The sequence below is a fragment of the Carcharodon carcharias genome, chromosome 13 (assembly GCF_017639515.1).
Source record: "Carcharodon carcharias isolate sCarCar2 chromosome 13, sCarCar2.pri, whole genome shotgun sequence".
Classification (NCBI taxonomy): Eukaryota; Metazoa; Chordata; class Chondrichthyes; order Lamniformes; family Lamnidae; genus Carcharodon; species Carcharodon carcharias.
This window is the reverse complement of record NC_054479.1, coordinates 82,497,252-82,518,854: the sequence shown is the minus strand read 5'-3', so window position 1 is coordinate 82,518,854 and position 21,603 is coordinate 82,497,252. Positions and strand designations below refer to the sequence as shown.

Sequence of the window (21,603 nt, the reverse complement as noted above, 5' to 3'; positions counted from 1 at the left end):
AACGCTCAACCGACTTGACAACATCATTATCCATGGAAGGAACAAAGCAGAACACGAACAGCAGTTATCAGTAGTGCTCACTTGACTCGCATAACACGATATGACGCTCAACAAGAACAAACACCTTCGCAGCATCTGAGATTGACTTTCTAGGGTACAGAGAGATGGCAGTTGGAGTAAAGCCTACGCATGACAATGTCAACACCATTCATGTGTTCTGACTCTGTTTAATGTGAAAGAGTTGATATTGTTCTTCTCTACTACCCACTTTTATCACAGATTTGTTTCTATGTACGCAGAGATCGCAGAGCTTCTTTAGAAGCTACTGCGCAAAGGTACACAATGGGAGTGGACAATTGCACAGTAAAAAGTGCTTGATAGGTTAAAGGTGGAGATAGCATCGCTGCCAGTCCTTGCACATTTCGACCCAAATGTGAAAACATACGTCATCATAGATGCGGCAGGGATGCGACAGAATCTTTACTTTCATAGTCCACTGAAGGAAGAGAATGACTATTTGCTTATGCATCAAGCCCATTATTGGAAACTGAATGTAAATACTCTATGGAGAGCAGGAAGCAGTAGCTTGTATCTATACTTGTGACCATTGGCACATGTATCTCTGTGGTAGAAAGTTCACTCTCTGCACTGATCACCAAGCACTGAGTACATTGTTAGCCACATCAGGATCTGGTCATTGACTTCTTCATTAGCATAGCTTCAAGGTTGAGTACCTCACAAGTTCATGCAATTGTGTAGTTGACATGCTTTGCTATATATACTACTATCACAGGCAGCATTAGTGATAGCGAAGTGATTTGCGACTATCTTTATACTGTTAGAACCGGGATGGGAGGAGTGTGCGAATTATCAAGCCCCACTACTCCACAGGCTGTACCATTAATTTAAATGTTTAATTTTCTCATTGAAATGGCCAATTGTGTATCTATATCTCTATTACTGAAAAGAAAAGAGGCTCTGACCAAGCTTCTCTTGAAAACTCTGAGTGATTAATTTATTTTAAAACAAAACCTCTTTTAACATGTTACAAGTACTGGTTAACACACAATTGTAATCAGGAAGTGTAACTATATATTTCTTCCTAAAGAATTCCCCCAGCACATACACAGACACACACAGGCAAACAGATAGAGTCTCGCTACAGAAATGAGTTTTGGAGGGTGGGCATTATAAAATAAAGGATAAAGTCTGCATGGTATTGACGCTGTCGACCCGGAGTTCTCTTATGCTGGTCCCGTGAATGCCTGGAAGTTCTCACCACTGGTCTCAGCTTTGCAGGTCCAAATGCAGACAAGTTACACTCAGATGAGGTTCCCTGGTTACAGGTTGATAGCCACACAAAATTTTAGCCAAGGTAGAGAGAGAGAGGGAGCCAGTCAAGGTAGCCTTCTTTCCTCAGCTTGTTCTCCAACAAGACTACCTTCCAAACAAGCAGGTTCACAACTTAAGCTCTTTTCCTTCTGCCATGTGATTCCCTTTTTGTCTCCCAGCTTTTCATTAATTAAAGTTCTTTGCAGTTCGACACAAACAAACAACTCCTTCTCAGTATCATGTAGGTCAGGTGATTTCTTGGAAGAGGTCTGCTTGTTGACAGTTCCAAGGTGAACTTATGGTCTTCCTTTAAAAAAAATCCCAGGTTAGCATCCAGATCATGCCATGTCCTTCCATTTTGTAAAAGGAAATTTGTCTTGAGAGATATGATTCTAAAATTTCTTAGAGAAAATGGACAAGCTGAACACTAAGAAATAATTCAATTTACATATGTTTGTTGTTTAGGATGGTTTAACTTAAAAAAAGATCTTTAGTTTTACAAGGGATAAAAAGTGTAGTGTTCAATTGTTCTATGTTTGATTATGTCAGTCTGTTTACTATTGATGATCACTTTGCTTGATTGGTTAAGCCTGGGTGTGGACTCACAAAAGTAAATAAAGCTGCAAGCTAGCTGCTAGAGAACCGACATTTCAAAGCACTGAGAGTAAATTCCTGTTACACTTATATAAGCTAGTGTGTCCTCTCTGCATAGCTCTAGTATATTAAACACATAACAGTTGTGGGTTTGGAAGGTGCTGTAAAAGGAGCCTTGGTGAGTTGTTGCAATGCATCTTGTAGATGGTACACACTGCTGCTTCTGTGCACTGGTGGTGGTGGGAGTGAATGTTTATTGTGGTGCATGGGGTGCCAATCAAGTGGGCTGCTTTCTTTTGGATGACGTTGGGCTTCTCGAGTGTTGTTGGATTGCATTCATCTGGGCAAGTGGAGAGTATTCCATCACACTCCTGACTATGCCTTGTAGCTGGTGGACAGACTTTGGAAAATCAGGCTATGAGTTACCAACCACAGAATTCCCAGTCTCTGACCTGCTCTTGTAGCCACAGTATTTACATGACTGATCCAGTTCAGTTTCTGGGATTCTGGGAATCCACAAATCGCAGCTATGAGAGTCTCCCGAGCACGCCTGCCTCGTCTAGCCAGTGCAGGGGCTTCATCTCCGTCAATGTCACCTTCGAGGACCTCCTCATCCTCATCCCCTCGGCGTCCTCCTCATCGGAGGAGACTTCCAGCCCATCCATCTTCTCCTCAGCGAGTTCCTCTCCCCGTTGCAACACCAGGTTGTAAAGGGCACAGCAGACGATGACGATGTGTGACACCCTGTGTGGACTGTATTGCAGGGCTCCACCAGACCGGTCCAGGCACCGGAATGTCACCTTCAGCATCCCAATGGTTTGCTCCACCGAGATGCGAGTTGCTGCATGAGACTTATTACACCGTTGCTCTGCTGCAGTCTGAGGCCGCCGCATGGGAGTCATCAGCCCCAGACTCTGCGGGTATCCCTTGTTCCTGAGGAGCCATCCCTGCAGCTTCTGTGGACCCTGAAAGACATCAGGGATCTATGACCGACTGAGAATATCGGAGTTGTGCACACTCCCTGGGAACAATGCGCACACCTGCAGGATGTGTTTCTGGTGGTCGCACATCAGCTGCACATTCAGCAAATGGAAGCCCTTGTGGTTGATGTAGTTGACCACATGTTTTGATGGAGATCTGAGCTTCAAGTGAGTGCAGTCGATCGCAAACTGCACCTGTGGGAAACCCGAGATCTGAGAAAATCCCAGTGCTCTTGTATCTTGGCTGTCCCTGTCCCGGGTGAAATGCACAAAGTTGTGTGCCCTTAAGAAGATGGCATCCATGACCTCAAGGATGTATTCGTGGGTGGAGGCTTGTGAGATCCCGCACAGATCACCTGTGGAGTCCTGGAAGGAGCCACTGGCATAGAAATTGAGCACCGCAGTCACTTTCACAGCCACTGGCAGTGGATGCCCTCCATGTCTCTGTGGCGCCAAATCCTGCAGCAGATGGCAGATGTGACCGACCAGTTCCCTGAACATGCACAGTCTTCAGTGACACTGGTTCTCAGTTGTCTGCAGGAATGAAAGGCGGTGTCTATAGACCCTGTGTGTCACAAGGCACCAATCAGCGACGCCTCGCTGTGACTCTTCAGTGACGTGTGGGAGCCCCAGCCGCCCCTTCTTCCAAAAGGTGCTGCTCCTCCCTCTGCACAGCCAGGAACCTCAGTCCCTCTCTCCTCCAACGTCTTCACTCTCTGTAGGCCATCAGGCATACAATTAACTCACCAGGCTCCATACTCCTGATGTACTCCTCCTGCAGCATGAGAGAGAGAGACACGTGGGTTAGCTTGGGTGTACTAAAAACCTATCCTGGTTAAGTCTGAAGGCCCCTTAACACATCCTGGAGAGTGCTGGCCACCACTTGGATGGCCAGTGTGTAGTGTGCTGCACGGCTGTCTGAGACCCCACCCACCTCCGTCCCACTCCACCTGACTGATGGGCGGCAACTTTGCCCATTGGACTGCCTGCTGTGCTGTCAGCTCAGGTGCAGGCATTCTCCTAACCCACACTGCAAGGCTGCAATGTTAGCTTGAACCATGGGGGGGGACTGGCCCAAACTGGGATGCTGACATTGCAAGGGGCTGTGAGCGACTCCCCCAGTGACAGCTCCATAGCCAGATTTAGCGAGGAGATTGTACAACATATGCAGTCGTCCAACTGTTCTGCAGTCCACTAAAACACTCATGGCATTGCAGTCTGTGTGGGGGTGGGAGGGGGGGGGGTGCGTGGTGAAAAGCTCTGGGGCACTTGGTGACACTTTGATGCCTCTGCGCTGCTTGAGTGGGCAGAAAAGCTAGAAGCCCGACTCCAATCATATCAATGTGGCTGCGCCTGACTTGTCCCAGCTGCAGAGGAAAGGTTACATTAAACAGGGTGTCCCTAATGTGTGGCCGCTTCCCTCTCCCACCCTACCCCCCCACCCCAAATGCTTGTGCTTTATATTCAACTACAAGGCAGCCCGTGCCTCATCCCGACAAGTGGCCTCAATGGCAGGGCTGCCATTGACCACCCCTCCCCCAACACTCCTCAAGCTTGAAGTCCAACAGGTGACCCTGGCAAGCACTGTACATCATTTCTGTGTACTCACAACTCACACCTGGGTCCCCTCAAAGTCCCCCGCCAAGTGCCCGTCATTTATATGCTGTTGTGAAAAATGTTGGCGTGCTTTCCCGCTGATGTGAACAAATGATCAAGCCAGGGTGGGGTGTGGGGCGGGAGGGGGAGGGGGGGGTGCGGGGCAGTGGGGGGAGTGGATTCTGGAGGGCTGGCCTCATAGTGATATGCAGATGTATTACAATGAGGTTCCTAACACTGGCGGGCATGGAAAATCCCTGCCAATGGCTGCCTCCTGGGGAGTGAATTGAGTCTGGGCGTGGTGGGAGGTAATAGTGAGTATCAGAGAGGGCAGAGTGAAGCGGTAGTGTGGGAGGGTGACAGTGCAACAGTAGCAGTAGAAGGAATGGTGAGGGTGGTTGGTGGGAACTCGGAGACAAGCACGGACCCTGGGGGTGGGAAGAAGGAGGTCGGGGAGGTTGCTGTGGATGGGGGTGGGATTCATAGGAAGGTAGAGAATGCACATTCACCTGGACATGCTGGAGCGACAAGGGTTCTGGCTGGAAGGTGACAGTGGGGAGTTGGAAGGTGAGGCTGGACGGTCCACAGTGATGGGGGAAAGGACATGGGTGAATGGGGCCTGGGAAAGGATGGGGGAACTGGAAACATACTTAACAAGCACCATGTTTCTGAAATCTGAAAGCCAAAGGAGCCTCATGTTGATCGGGCACAGGTGCTGCATGGGAGTGTGATCAGTGGGTGGGCAGAGACGCAGGTTGTCTCAGATGGACAACTGAAAGAGAACCTCAGCAGGCAAAACACTCAGCAGATTGAGATAAGTGTGACGGGGAGAGTGCTTGCACGAGGCTCCAAAAGGCCCTGTCACACACACACTTCTCCCTTCAGAAGCACTCGTGGGCCAGCTGTGTGCAGCTGAACCACTAGTCGGGGGATGGGGGGGAATGCAGGGGGAAGACTCGTAAAGCCTGTAAATGAAGCTGAAAGATACCATTACGCTGGATTCAGTGAAAGTGAACATATTTTCAAATTATTAAGTGACAAAATGTATGCACCCGTGCAACTGCATGTGATCAGAATTTCTTAGCTTTTCTAGGTCCACCACTTCTTCTAGGTGCTGCCCTGACATCCGCTGCACCGGTGGAGACATTTATTTGATTTATTTTTGTTAAATTTATTTTAGCTAATGAACCCTACTACTTCCTATAAGCTTTACTATTGCTATCACAAAAACCTATGAAGAACTTTATGGTTGTAAATAAGTTGTACCTGTATTTGAATGATAAATGAGTGAATTAAGTAAAATACTGACCAACCAATCGCTTACCTAGTTCCCTATGATGTCACACTTGATTTTAACCACATTGGTCGGTCCATTGAGGCCCACACCATCTCCACCAGCACCAGCACCACCAGTGCCAGTGCCTCCACCAGCATCACAAATACCACCAGCAATACCAGCACCGCCACCACAACCACCATCACCACCACCACCAGCGTCAGCGCTAGAGCCTCCAAAAGCACCACCACATCCTCTAGTACCACCACTGCCAGCACCTCCACCAGCACCACCACAACCATGAGCACCACCACAACATGCATCACCAGCACCTCCATCAGCAACACCACCACCATCAAAAGAACCACCACCAGCACCAGCATCCCCAGCAGCACCACCACCAGCACCACTACCACCAGCAGCATCACCATGAGCACCACCACCAGCACCACCACCAGCACCACCACCACCAGAACGACCACCATCACCAGCACCACCAGCACCAGCAGCACCACCACCACCATCAGAACTACCACCAGCACCATCAGCACCATTAGCAGCACCAGCACCACCAGCAGAACCCACACTAGCAACACCACTAGCAGCAGCACCACTACCAGCACCACCACCAACACCACCAACACCACCAGCAACACCATCATCACCAGCACAACATCCACCAGCAGCACCACCACCAGAAAAACCAGCACCAGCACCACCACCAGCAACACCAACAACAGCACCACCGCCACCAGCACCAACAGCAGCAGCACCGCCACGAGCACCAACAGCACCACCAGTACCACCACCAGCACCACCACCACCTGCAGTAGCACCAGAACCACCATCACCAGCACCACCACCATCAAAAGCACCACCACCAGCACAACCAGCACTAGCATCCCCAGCAGCAGCACCACCAGCACCACCACGACCAGCAGCATCACCATGAGCACCACCACCAGAACCATCACCATCACCACCAGCACCAGCACCACCACCACCACCATCAGAACCACCACCAGCACCATCAGCACAATTAGCAGCACCAGCAGAACCGACAATAGCACCACCACCACCAGCAGCACCACTGCCAGCACCAACACTGCCAGCACTTCCAACAGCTCCACCAACACAACCACCACAGCACCACCACCACCACTAGCACCACCACTAGCACCACCACCACCAGCACCAGCACCACAAGCAACACCACCACCATCAGCACCACTACTACCAGCACCACCACCAACACCACCAGCAGCAGCACCACCACCAGCACCACCAGCAGCACCACCACCATCAGCACCACCACCAACACCACTACCAGCACCACCACAACCAGCACCACCAGAAGCACCACAACGACCTGCACCACCAGCAGCAGCACCACCAGCAGAACCACCAGTGCCACTAGCACCAGCAGCCCCAGCACCACCACAAGCACTACCTCCACCAGCACCTCCACCAGCATCACCAACACCACTAGCACCATCTCTAGCACCAGCATCAAAAGCAACACGATTGCCAGCATCTCTGCCAGCACCACCAGCAGCACCACATCCACCACCAGCACCACCACCAGCACCACCACCGCCAGCACCACCAACACCATCATCACCAGCACTACATCCACCAACAGCACCACTACCAGCAAAACCAGCACAAGCACCACAACCAGCAACAACACCAACAGCACCACAACCAGCAGCACTAACAGCAGCAGCACCACCATGAGCACCACCAGCACCACCATCACCAGCACCACCACCACCAAAAGCACCATCACCAGCACCACCAGCACCAGCATCCCCAGCAGCAACACCACCAGCAGCATCACCAGGAGCACCACCACCAGCACCACCACCACCAGAACCACCACCATCACCAGCATCACCAGCACCAGCACCAGCACCAGCACCACCATCAGAACCACCACCAGCACCATCAGCACCATTAGCAGCACCAGCAACACCAGCACCACCAGCACTAGCACAACCAGTAGAACCCACACTAGCAGCAACACCACCAGCAGCACCACTGCCAGCACCAACACTGCCAGCACATCCACCAGCACCACCACCACCACCAGCACCACCAGCACCACCAGCACCAGCACCACAAGCACCACCAGCACCACTACTACCAGCACCACCACCAACACCACCAGCAGCAGCAGCACCACCAGCACCAGCAGCACCACCACCACCAGCAGCACCACTACCAACACCGCCAGCACCACCACCACCAGCACTAGCACCAGAACCACCATCACCAGCACCACCACCACCAGCAGCATCACCATGAGCACCAGCACCACCAGCACCACCAGCACCACCACCACCATCAGAACCACCACCAGCACCATCAGCACCATTAGCAGCACCAGCACCACCAGCAGAACCTACACTAGCACCACCACAACCAGCAGCACCACTGCCAGCACCAATACTGCCAGCACTTCCAACAGCTCCACCAACAACACCACCACCACCAGCACCACCAGCACCACCATCACCACTAGCACCACCACTAGCACCACCACAACCAGCACCGGCACCACAAGCAACACCACCACCATCAGCACCACTACTACCAGCACCACCACCAACACCACAAGCAGCAGCACCATCACCAGCACCAGCAGCACCACCACTACCAGCACCACCAGCACCACCACCAACAGCACCACCAGAAGCACCACAACGACCTGCACCACCAGCAGCAGCACCACCAGCAGAACCACCAGCGCCACTAGCACCAGCAGCCCCAGCACCACCACAAGCACTACCTCCACCAGCACCTCCACCAGCATCACCAACACCACCAGCACCACCACTAGCACCAGCACAAAAAGCAACACGATTGCCAGCATCTCCGCCAGCACCACCAGCACCACCACCACCACCAGCACCACCACCAGCAGCACCAGCAGCAGCACCACCAGCAGCACCACATCCACCACCAGCACCACCACCAGCACCATCATCACCACCACCGTTAGCACCACCAACACCATCATCACCAGCACTACATCCACCAACAGCACCACTACCAGCAAAACCAGCACAAGCACCACAACCAGCAACACCACCAACAGCAGCACCACCACCAGCACTAACAGCAGCAGCACCACCATGAGCACCAGCACCACCACCAGTGCCACCAGCACCACCACCACCAGCACCACCACCACCAGCACTAGCACCAGAACCACCATCACCAACACCACGACCACCAAAAGCACCATCACCAGCACTACCAGTACCAGCATCCCCACCAGCACCACCACCAGAACCACCACCATCATCAGCATCACCAGCACCAGCACCAGCACCACCACCATCCGAACCACCATCAGCACCATTAGCAGCACCAGCAACACCAGCACTACCAGCACCAGCACCACCTGTAGAACCCACACTAGCAGCAACACCACCAGCAGCACCACTGCCAGCACCAACACTGCCAGCACTTCCACCAGCTCCACCAACACCACCACCACCAGCACTACCAGCACCACCATGATCACCACCACTAGCACCACCACTAGCACCACCACCACAAGCACCACCAGCACCAGCACCACAAGCAACACCACCACCATCAGTACCACTACTACCAGCACCACCACCAACACCACCAGCAGCAGCACCACCACCAGCACCAGCAGCACCACCACCACCAGCACCACTAGCACCACCACTACCAGCACCACCAGCACCACCACCACCAGCACCAGCACCACCAGAAGCACCACAACGAGCTGCACCACCAGCAGGGGCACCACCAGCACCAGCAGAACCAGCAACGGCACTAACACAAGCAGCCCCAGCACCACCACCAACAATACCTCCACCAGCACCTCCACCAGCACCACCAACGCCACCAACACCATCACTAGCACCAGTACCAAAAGCAACACCATTGACAGCATCTCCGCCAGCACCACCAGCACCACCACCACCAGCACTACCACCACCACCTACACCATCACTGCCAGCACCACCACCAGCACCAGCATTCCTAGCAGCACCACCACCAGCACCACCACCACCAGCAGCACCACTGCCAGCACCACCACAAGCACCAACACCACCAGGACCACCATCATCACCAGCACCACTACCATCAGCACCACTACCATTAGCACCACCAGCATCACCAGGACCAGAACCACCACCACCACCAGCAACACCACCAGCGCCATCAACATCACCACCATTAGCACCACCAGCACCACCAGCAGTGCCCACACCAGCATTCCCAGCACCATCAGCACCACCACCATCACCACTAGCACCACCACCAGCTCCACCACCATCACCAGCACCACCACCATCAGAACCACCACCATTAGCACCACCAGCACCACCACCACCACCAGCACCCACAGCAGCACCACCACTGCCAGCACCACCACTACCAGCACCACCACTGCCAGCACCTCCACCAGCTCTACCAACACCACCAGCTCCAGCACCACCACGAGCACCACCACGAGCACCACCACCAGCACCACCACCACCAGCAGCAGCACCACCAGCAGGAGCACCACCAGCACCAGCAGAACCACCAGCACCACTAGAACCAGCAGCCCCAGCACCACCACCAGCACTACATTCACCAGCACCACCAACACCACCAGCACCACCACTAGCACCAGCACCAAAATCAACACCATTGCCAGCATCTCCGCCAGCACCACCAGCAACACTACCAGCACCACCACCAGCAGCGCCAGCAGCAGCACCACTAGCAGGACCACATCCAACACCAGCACAACCAACAACACCACCACCGCCAGCCCCACCACCAGCACCAGCACCACCACCACCACCAGCAACACCACCACCAGCACCACTAGCAGCAGCAGCACCACCAGCACCAGCGCATCACCAGCACCACCAGCGCTACCACTACCAGCAGCACCTGCACCACCACCAGCAGCACCATCAGAACCACCACCAGCACCACCAGCACCACCACAAGCACCACCAGCAGCTGCACCACCACCACCACCACCAGCACGACCACCAACACCACCACCAACACCAGCAACACCACCAGCACCATCAGCACCACCACCATTAGCACCAGCAGCCCCAGCACCACCAGCACTACATCCACCAGCACCACCAACACCACCAACACCACCACCACCACCAGCACCACCACCAGCAGCACCAGTAGCAGCACCACCAGCAGCACCACATCCACCACCAGCAGAACCAACATCACCACCAGCGCCAGCATCACCACCAGCACCCGCACCACCACCACCAGCAACACCACCACCAGCACCACTAGCAGCAGCACCACCACCAGCACCAGCGCAACACCAGCGCCACCACCATAACAAGCACCACCAGCACCTCCATCAGCAACACCACCACCTACACCAGCACAACCACTACTACAGCCACCAGCACCAGCACCTCCACCAGCACTACAAAAGCTACGAGCACCAGCACCAGCACCACCACCAGCATCAACATCACCAGCACCACAACCACCACTACTGGCACCATCACCACAAGGGCCAGCACCACCACCACCATCACCACCAGCACCAGCACTACCACCATTGCAACACCAGCACCACCACCATCAGCAGCAACAGCACCACCACCACCACCACAACCGCCAGCAGTAGCACCATTACCAGCACCAGCAGCACCATGGCCAGCACCCCCAGCACCAGCACCACCAGCAACTCCACTAGCACCGCCACCAGCATCACCACCACCACTACCAGCACCACCACAACCAATACCACCGCGAGCACCACCACAACCAGCACCACCAGCACCACCACCACCAGCATCAACAGCACCACCACCACCACAACACCACCAATGCGAGCACCACCACAACCAGCACCACCAGCACCACCACCACCACCAGCAGCAACAGCAATACCACCACCACAACCACCAGCAGTAGCACCAGTACCAGCACCACCACCACAACCAGCACCACCAGCACCACCACCACCAGCATCAACAGCACCACCACCACCACAACACCACCAATGCGAGCACCACCACAACCAGCACCACCAGCACCACCACCACCACCAGCAGCAATAGCAATACCACCACCACAACTACCAGCAGTAGCACCAGTACCAGCACCACCACCACATCCAGCACCACCAGCACCACCACCACCAGCATCAACAGCACCACCACCACCACAACACCACCAATGCGAGCACCACCACAACCAGCACCACCAGCACCACCACCACCACCAGCAGCAACAGCAATACCACCACCACAACCACCAGCAGTAGCACCAGTACCAGCACCACCAACACCACCAGCACAACCACCAGCACCACCAGTACCAGCACCACCAGCACCACCACCAGCACCACCAGCACCAGCACCACCAGCACCAGCACCATCAGCAGCACCACCACTACCAGCAGCACCACTACCAGCACCACCACCAACACCACCAACACCACCAGCAACACCATCATCACGAGCACTACATCCACCAACAGCACCACCATCAGCACCAACAGCAGCAGCACCACCACCACAACAACACCAATGCGAGCACCACCACAACCAGCACCACCAGCACCACCACAACCACCAGCAGCAACAGCAATACCACCACCACAACCATTAGCAGTAGCACCAGTACCAGCACCACCAACACCACCAGCACAACCACCGGCACCACCAGTACCAGCACCACCAGCACCACCACCAGCACCACCAGCACCAGCACCATCAGCAGCACCACCACTACCAGCAGCACCACTACCAGCACCACCACCAACACCACCAACACCACCAGCAACACCATCATCATGAGCACTACATCCACCAACAGCACCACCATCAGCACCAACAGCAGCAGCACCACCACGAGCAACAGCAGCAGCACCAGTGCCACCAGCACCACCACCACCAGCACCACCACCACCTGCAGTAGCACCAGAACCACCATCACCAGCACCACCACTATCAAAAGCACCACCACCAGCACGACCAGCACCAGCATCCTCAGCAGCACCACCACCAGCACCACCACCACCAGCAGCATCACCACCAGCACCACCACCACCAGAAATACCACCATCACCAGCACCACCAGCACCAGCACCACCACCACCACCATCAGAACCACCACCAGCACCATTAGCAGCAACAGCACCACCAGTAGAACCCACACTAGCACCACCACCACCAGCAGTACCACTGCCAGCACCAACACTGCCAGCACTTCCAACAGCTCCACCAACACCACCACCAGCACCACCACCACCACCAACACTAGCATCACCACTAGCACCACCACCACCAGCACCACCAGCACCAACACCAACACCACAAACAACACCACCACCATCAGCACCACTACTACCAGCACCACCACCACCAACACCACCAGCAGCAGCACCACCACCAGCACCACCAGCAGCACCACCAACACCAGCACCACCAGCACCAGCAGAACCACCAGTGCCACTAGCACCAGCAGCCCCAGCACCACTACAAGCACTACCTCCACCAGCACATCCACCAGCACCACCAACACCACCAGCACCAACACTAGCACCAGCAACAAAAGCAACACCATTGCCAGCATCTCTGCCAGCAACAGCACCACCACCACCATCACCACCACCACCATCACCACCACCATCACCACGACCGCCAGCACCACCACTAACACCACCAACACCATCATCACCAGCACTACATCCACCACCAGCAAAACCAGCACCAGCACCACAACCAGCAACAGCACCAACAGCACCACCACCAGCAGCACTAACTGCAGCAGCACCACCACCAGCACCAGCAGCACCACCACCACCAGCACCTCCAGCACCACTGCTACCAGCACCACCAGCACCACCACCACCAGCACCACCACTATCACCAGCACCACCAGCATCAGCACCATTACCATTAACATCAACAGCACCACCAGTGCCATAACCACCACCACCAGCAACACTACCAGCACTATCAGCACCATTACCATTAGCACCACCAGCATCAGCAGCACCAGCAGCATCCATACCAGCACCCCCAGCACCAGAACCACCACCACCACAAACAGCACCACCACTAGCACCACCAGCTCTAGCACCACCACCACCAGCACCATCAGCACCAGCACCACCAGCAGCACCACCACCAGCACCAGCACCATCACCACCAGCAGCACCACCACCGCCGCCACCATCACCACCAGCACCAGCACCACCACCACTGCCACCACCACCACCAGCAACACCAACACCACCGCCACCAGCACCACCAGCACCAGCACCACCAGCACCGCCACCATCACCACCAGCAAAACCAACACCACCAGCACCACCAGCACCACCATCACCGAATCACCAGCACCAGCACCACCACTACCAGCAACACCGCCACCAGCACCACCACCACCAGCACCACCAGCACCAGCACCACCAGCAACACCATCAACACCACCACCATCAGCGCCACCACTACCAGCACCACCACCACCAGCTGCAACACCACCAGCACCAACCCTACCAGCACTACCAACACCACCAGCAACAGCACCACCACTGCCAGCACCATCATCACGTGCACCACCGGCAGCTACACCACCAGCAGGAGCACTACCATTAGCACCAGCAGTACCACCAGTGCCACTAGCACCATCACGCCCAGCACCGCCACCAGGACTACCACCACCAGCACCTCCACCATCACCACCACCAACACCACCAGCAACAGCACCACCGGCACCACCACCAGCAACACCACCACCACCAGCACCACCACCAACAGCACCGCCTCCAGCACCAGCACCACCATCAGTACCACCACCACCAGGAGCACCAACACCAGCAGCAAAACCAGCACCACCACCAACACCACCAACACCACCAGCAGCACCATCATCACCAGCACCACATCCACTAACAGCACCCCTACCAGCACCACCAGCAACACCACCAACAGCACCACCAGCACCAGCAGCAGCACCACCATGAGCACTAGTAGCACCACCAGTGCAACCAGCACCACCACCACCAGCACCACCATCAACACCACCACCACCACCACCAGCACTACCACCACTACCATCACCAGCAGCACCAGCACCAGCAGCACCAGCACCACCACTACCAGCTCCACTAGCAGCACCAGCGGTACCACAAGCAAGAGCACCACCACCACCACTGACACAACCACCACCAGTACCACCACCAGCACCAGCAGCAGAACAAATAGCACCAGCACCAGCACCAGCACCACCACCACCACCATCAGCAACACCACTACCAGCAATACCACCCCCGGCAGCAGCACCACCACCAGCACCATCAGCACCACATCTACCAGCACAACCAACAGCACCACCTTGACCTGCACTACCAGCAGGAGCACCGCCAACAGCACCAGCAGCACCACCAGCACCACCATCACACCCAGCACAACCACCAGGACTAACACCACCAGCACCACCAACAGTACCACCAGCAAAACCAGCACCACCACCACCAGCAGCACCACCAGCACCATCACCACCACCAGCACCAGCACCACCAACAGAAACACCACCACCAGCACTAGCACCACCACCACTATGGGCACCACCAACAGAAACACCACCACCAGCACTAGCACCACCACCACTATGGGCACCACCAACAGAAACACCACCACCAGCACTAGCACCACCACCACTATGGGCACCACCAGCGCCACCAGCACCAGCATCCCCAGCAGCACCACCACCAGCATAACCACCAGCACCAACACAAGCACCAATTCCACCAGCACCACCACCACCACCAGCACCCAGTCCTGCACCACCAGCACCAGCAGCACCACAGTCACCAGGGACACCAGCACCACCACCATCACCAGCACCACCACCTGCAGCACCCACACCAGCACCACCACTGCCAGCAGCACCACTGCCAGCACATGCACCAGCTCCACCAACCAGCACCAACCACCACTACCACCAGTAGCACCACCGCCAGCAGCACCACCACCAGCACCAGCACCACAACCATCACCACCAGCGCCTGCATCAGCAGCACAACCAGCACCACCACCAGCACCACCTACACTAGCACCACTACCGTCACCAGCAACACCACCACCAGCAACACCACCATCAGCACCACCATTAGCACCACCAGCACCAACTTCACCAGCAGCACCCACACCAGCACCATCACCATCAGCAGCACCACTGCCCCGCTAGCACCACCACTGCCAGCTCCACCACCATCAGCACCACCACCATTTGCACCACTACCACCAGCAGCATGACCAAAAGCACCACCACCACCACCACCAACAGCAGCACCACCCCACAAGCACCAGCACCAGCAGCACCAGCACCACCACTACCAGCACCACTAGCAGCACCAGTGGTACCACCAACAAGAGCACCACAACCAGCACCACCACCACCGACACAACCACCACCAGCACCACCACCACCACCAGCAGCAGAACAAATAGCACCAGCACCAGTACCACCACCATCAGCAACACCACTACCAGCAATACCACCACCAGCAGCAGCACCACCACCAGCACCACCAGCACCACCTCTACCAGCACTACCAGCACCAGCTCCACCACCAACAGCACCACCTTGACCTGCACCACCAGCAGGAGCACCGCCACCAGCACCAGCAGCACCACCAGAACCACCATCACAACCAGCACAGCCATCAGGACTAACACCACCAGCACCACCACCAGCATAACCACCAGCACCAACACAAGCACCAATTCCACCAGCACCACCACCACCAGCACCACCTCTATCAGCACGGCCAGCACCAGCTCCACCACCAACAGCACCACCTTGACCTGCACCACCAGCAGGTGCAACGCCACCAGCACCACCATCACACCCAGCACAACCACCAGGACTAACACCACCAGCACCACCACCAGTACCACCAGCAAAACAAGCACCACCACCACCACCAGCACCACCACCAGCAGCAGCACCACCACCAGTGCCAGCAGCACCACCAGCACCATCACCACTAGCAACACCACCACCACCAGCACCACCAACAGAAACACCACCACCAGCACTAGCACCACCACCACTATGGGCACCACCACCAGTGCCACCAGCACCAGCATCCCCAGCAGTACCACCATGAGCACCACCACCACCAGCATAACGACCAGCACCAAAACAAGCACCAATTCCACCAGCACCACCACCACCAGCAGCACCCAGTCCAGCACCACCAGCACCAGCAGCACCACTGTCACCAGGGGCACCAGTACCACCACCATCACCAGCACCACCTGCAGCACCCACACCAGCACCACCACTGCCAGCAGCACCACTGCCAGCACATGCACCAGCTCCAACAACACCAGCCACACGAGCACCACCACAAGCACCATCCACCACTACCACCACCAGCACCACAGTCAGCAGCACCACCACCAGCAACAGCACCCAGTTCAGCACCACCAGCACCAGCACCACAACCATCACCACCAGCGCCTGCATCAGCAGCATAACCAGCACTACCACCAGCACCACCTACACCAGCACCACCACTGTCACCAACAACACCACCACCAGCACCACCACCATCAGCAACACCCAGTTCAGCACCACCAGCACCAGCACCACAACCATCACCACCAGCGCCTGCACCAGCAGAACAACCAGCACCACCAGCACCACCTACACCAGCACAACCACCGTCACCAGCAACACCACCACCAGCAACACCATCATCAGCAGCACCACCATTAGCACAACCAGCACCACCTGCACCAGCAGCACCCACACCAGCACCACCAGCATCAGCAGCACTACTGCCCCGCCAGCACCACCACTGCCAGCTCCACCACCATCACAACCACCACCATTACCCCCACCACCACAAACAGATTGACCAAAAGCACCACCACCACCAGCACCATCAGCACCACCACTACCAGCACCACCAACACCACCACCAGCAGCACCACGTCCAGCAGCACCACCACTACCAGCACCAGAGCAGCACCAACACCAGCACCACATTGACCTGCACCACCAGCAGCAGCACCACCAGCAAGAGCACCACCAGAACCACGACCACCCCCACTAGCACCACCACCACTATCAGCATCACCACAGCGCCACCAGTCCAGCATCCCCAGCGGCACCACACCCAGCACCACCACCACCAACGCCACCAGCACCAGAATCCCCAGGAGCACCACCCCCAGCACCACCACCACCAGCAGCATGACCACCAGCAACACCACAAGCACCACCACCACCACCAGCACCACAGCCAGCAGCACCCACTCCAGCACGAGCAGCACCAGCACCACCACCAGCACCATGACCAGCACCACTTACACCAGCACCAACAGCATCGCCAGCTCCACCACCATCAGCACCACCACCATTAGCACCACCAGCACCAGCACCACCAGCAGCACCCCCACCAGCAACACCACAACCAGCAGCACCACTGCCCCACCAGAACCACTACTGCCAGCTCTACGACCATCAGCACCACCACCATTAGCACCACCACCACCAGCTGCATGACCAAAAGCACCACCACCACCAGCATCACCAGCAGCACCCACTCCAGCACCACCACCAGCAGCAGCACCACCCCCACCAGCCCCAGCAGCAGCACCAGCACCAGCACCACCAGCAAAACCACCACCATCAGCACCACCACTACCAGCACCACCAACACCACCACCAGCAGCACCACTACCAGCACCTCCACCAGCAACACCACTACAAGCAACAGCACCACCACCAGCACCAGCACCATCACCAGCACCACCACCACCAGCAGCACCACCACCAGCACCACCACTATCAGCTCTACTAGCACCACCAACACCGCCAGCACGAGCACCACAACCAGCACCACCACCACCGACACAACCACCACCAGCACCACCACCACCAGCAAAACCAGCAGCACCACCACCACCAACACCACCAACACCAGCACAACCACCAACAGCACCACCAGCTGCACCACCACCATCAACACCACCACCACTAGCACCACCAGCATGACTGCCACTACCACCAAGAGCACCACAGAACTACCACCACTAGCAGCACCACCACCAGCACCACCAGCACCACCACTACCAGCTCCACTAGCAGCAGCAGCACCACCACCAGCATGAGCACCACAACCAGCACCACCACCACCGACACAACCACCACCAGCGTCACCACCACCAGCAGAACAAATAGCACCAGCACCAGCACCACCACCATCAGCAACACCACTACCAGCAATACCACCACCAGCAGCAGCACCACCAGCAGCACCACCAGCACCACCACTACCAGCACGACCAGCACCAGCTCCACCACCAACAGCACCACCTTGACCTGCACCAACAGCAGGAGCACTGCCACCAGCACCAGCAGCACCACCAGCACCACCATCACACCCAGCACAACCACCAGGACTAACACCACCAGCACCACCACCCATTCCACCAGCAAAATCAGCACCACCACCACCAGCACCACCACCAACAGCAGCAGCACCACCAGCACCACCAGCACCACTAGCACCACCATCCCCAGCACCAGCACCAGCACCTCCACCAGCACCATCACCACCAGCAACACCACCAGCACCACCAGCAGCAGTAATACCACCAGCACCAGCACCACCACTACCAGCACCACCACAACCAGCACCACCGGCAGCAGCACCACCTGCAGGAGCACCAACACCAGCACCAGCAGCACCACCAGCAACACTAACACCAGCATCCCCAGCACCAGCATCAGCACCAGAACCACCACCAGCACCACTACCAGCACCATCAGCATTAACACTATTAGCACCAGCAACACCACCAGCACCACCAGCAGCACCCACACCAGAACCACCAGCACCCTCACTAGCACCACCACCACTATCAGCATCACCACCAGTGCCACCAGCACCAGCATCCCCAGAAGCACCACCCCCAACACCACCACCACCAGCAGCATGACCACCAGCAGTGCCACAATCACCACCACCACCAGCACTACCATCACCAGCAGCACCCACTCCAGCACCACCAGCACCAGCACCAACACCACCACCAGCACCACCTACACCAGACACCAACACCATTGCCAGCTCCACCACCATCAGCACCACCGCCATTAGCACCGCCAGCACCACCAGCACCAGCACCACCAGCAGCACCCACACCAGCACCACCACCATCAGCAGCACCACTGCCTCGCCAGCACCACCACTGCCAGCTCCACCACCATCAGCACCACAACCATTAGCAGCACCAGCACCACCAGCACCAGCACCACCAGCAGCACACACACCAGCACCACCACCATCAGCAGCACCACTGCCCCGCTAGCACCACCACTGCCAGCTCAACCTCCACCAGACAACAACACCATCACCAGCTCTGCCACCATCTGCACCACCAGCATTAGCAGCACCAGCACCACCAGCACTAGCACCACCAGCAGCACCCACACCAGCACCACTACTATCAGCAGCACCACTGCCCTGCCAGCACCACCACTGCCAGCTCCACCACCATCATCACCACCACCATTAGCAGCACAAGCACCAGCAACCCCAGCACCATTACCAGCACTACCACCACCAGCACCTAGGCCAGTAGCACCAACACCACCAGCACCACCACCAATACCAAAACCAAAAGCAACACCACTGCCAGCACCTCCGGCAGCGCCACCAGCACCACCACCACCAGCACCACCACCAACACCACCGCCGCCAGCATCACCTCCAGCAACACCAGCAAAACCAGCACCAGCATCACCTCCAGCACCAACACTACCAGCACCACTACCACCACAAGCAACACCACCACCGCAGCACCACCATCACCGGAACCACCACCAGAACAACCACCACTCCCACTAGCACCACCACCACTATCAGCACCACCACCAGTGCCACCAGCACCCCCAGCAGCACCACCCCCAGCACCACCACCACCAGCAGGATGACCACCAGCACCGCCACAAGCACCACCACCACCACCAGCACCACCAGCACCTCCAGCACCAGCACCACCACCAGCACCACCTACACCAGACACCAACACCATCGCCAGCTCCACGACCATCAGCACCACCAACATTAGCACCACCAGCACCACCAGCACCACCAGCACCTCCAGCACCAGCACTACCAGCAGCACCCACACCAACACCACCACCATCACTAGCACCACAAACATCAGCACCACCACCGTTAGCACCACCAGCACCAGCACCACCACCAGCACCCACACCAGCACCACCACTATCAGCAGCACCACTGCCTTGCCAGCTCCACCACTGCCAGCTCCACCACCATCAGCACCACCACCACCAGCAGCACCACCACCACCAGCACCACCACCAGCACCTACACCAGACACCAACACCATCGCCAGCTCCACCACCATCAGCACCATCACCATTAGCACCACCAGCACCACCTGCACCAGCAGCACCAGCAGCACCCACACCAGCACCACCACCAACAGCAGCACCACTGCCCCGCCAGCACCACTACTGCCAGCTCCACTACCATCAGCACCACCTCCATTAGCACCACCACCACCAGCAGCATGACCACCACCGCCACCACCACCACCAGCACCACCCACTCCAGCACCTCCACCACCAGCACCACCTACACCAGACAACAACACCATCGCCAGCTCCACGACCATCAGCACCACCAACATTAGCACCACCAGCACTAGCACCACCAGCAGCACCCACACCAACACCACCACCATCACCAGCACCACAAACATCAGCACCAGCACTAGCACCACCAGC

At 56.9% G+C, this 21,603-nt stretch overlaps 2 protein-coding genes across 2 annotated transcripts; both read left to right on the top strand.

Moving 5' to 3' along the window:
- Nucleotides 1-10,199: 10,199 nt before the first annotated feature.
- Nucleotides 10,200-10,903, top strand: LOC121286269 (cell wall protein DAN4-like; the record flags this gene model as incomplete). The annotated part of the gene is made up of 2 exons (XM_041203313.1): nt 10,200-10,690; nt 10,738-10,903. Coding segments are annotated over 2 exons (657 nt in total), but the record flags the coding sequence as incomplete, so codon positions are not given.
- A 556-nt stretch (nt 10,904-11,459) lies between these two features.
- On the top strand, nt 11,460-19,781 carry LOC121286098 (vegetative cell wall protein gp1-like). The gene is made up of 5 exons (XM_041203091.1): nt 11,460-11,562; nt 12,772-12,913; nt 13,895-14,151; nt 14,187-14,372; nt 19,318-19,781. The coding sequence occupies exons 1-5, from the start codon at nt 11,460-11,462 to the stop codon at nt 19,779-19,781; spliced, it is 1,152 nt and encodes a 383-aa protein (XP_041059025.1).
- Nucleotides 19,782-21,603: the final 1,822 nt, after the last annotated feature.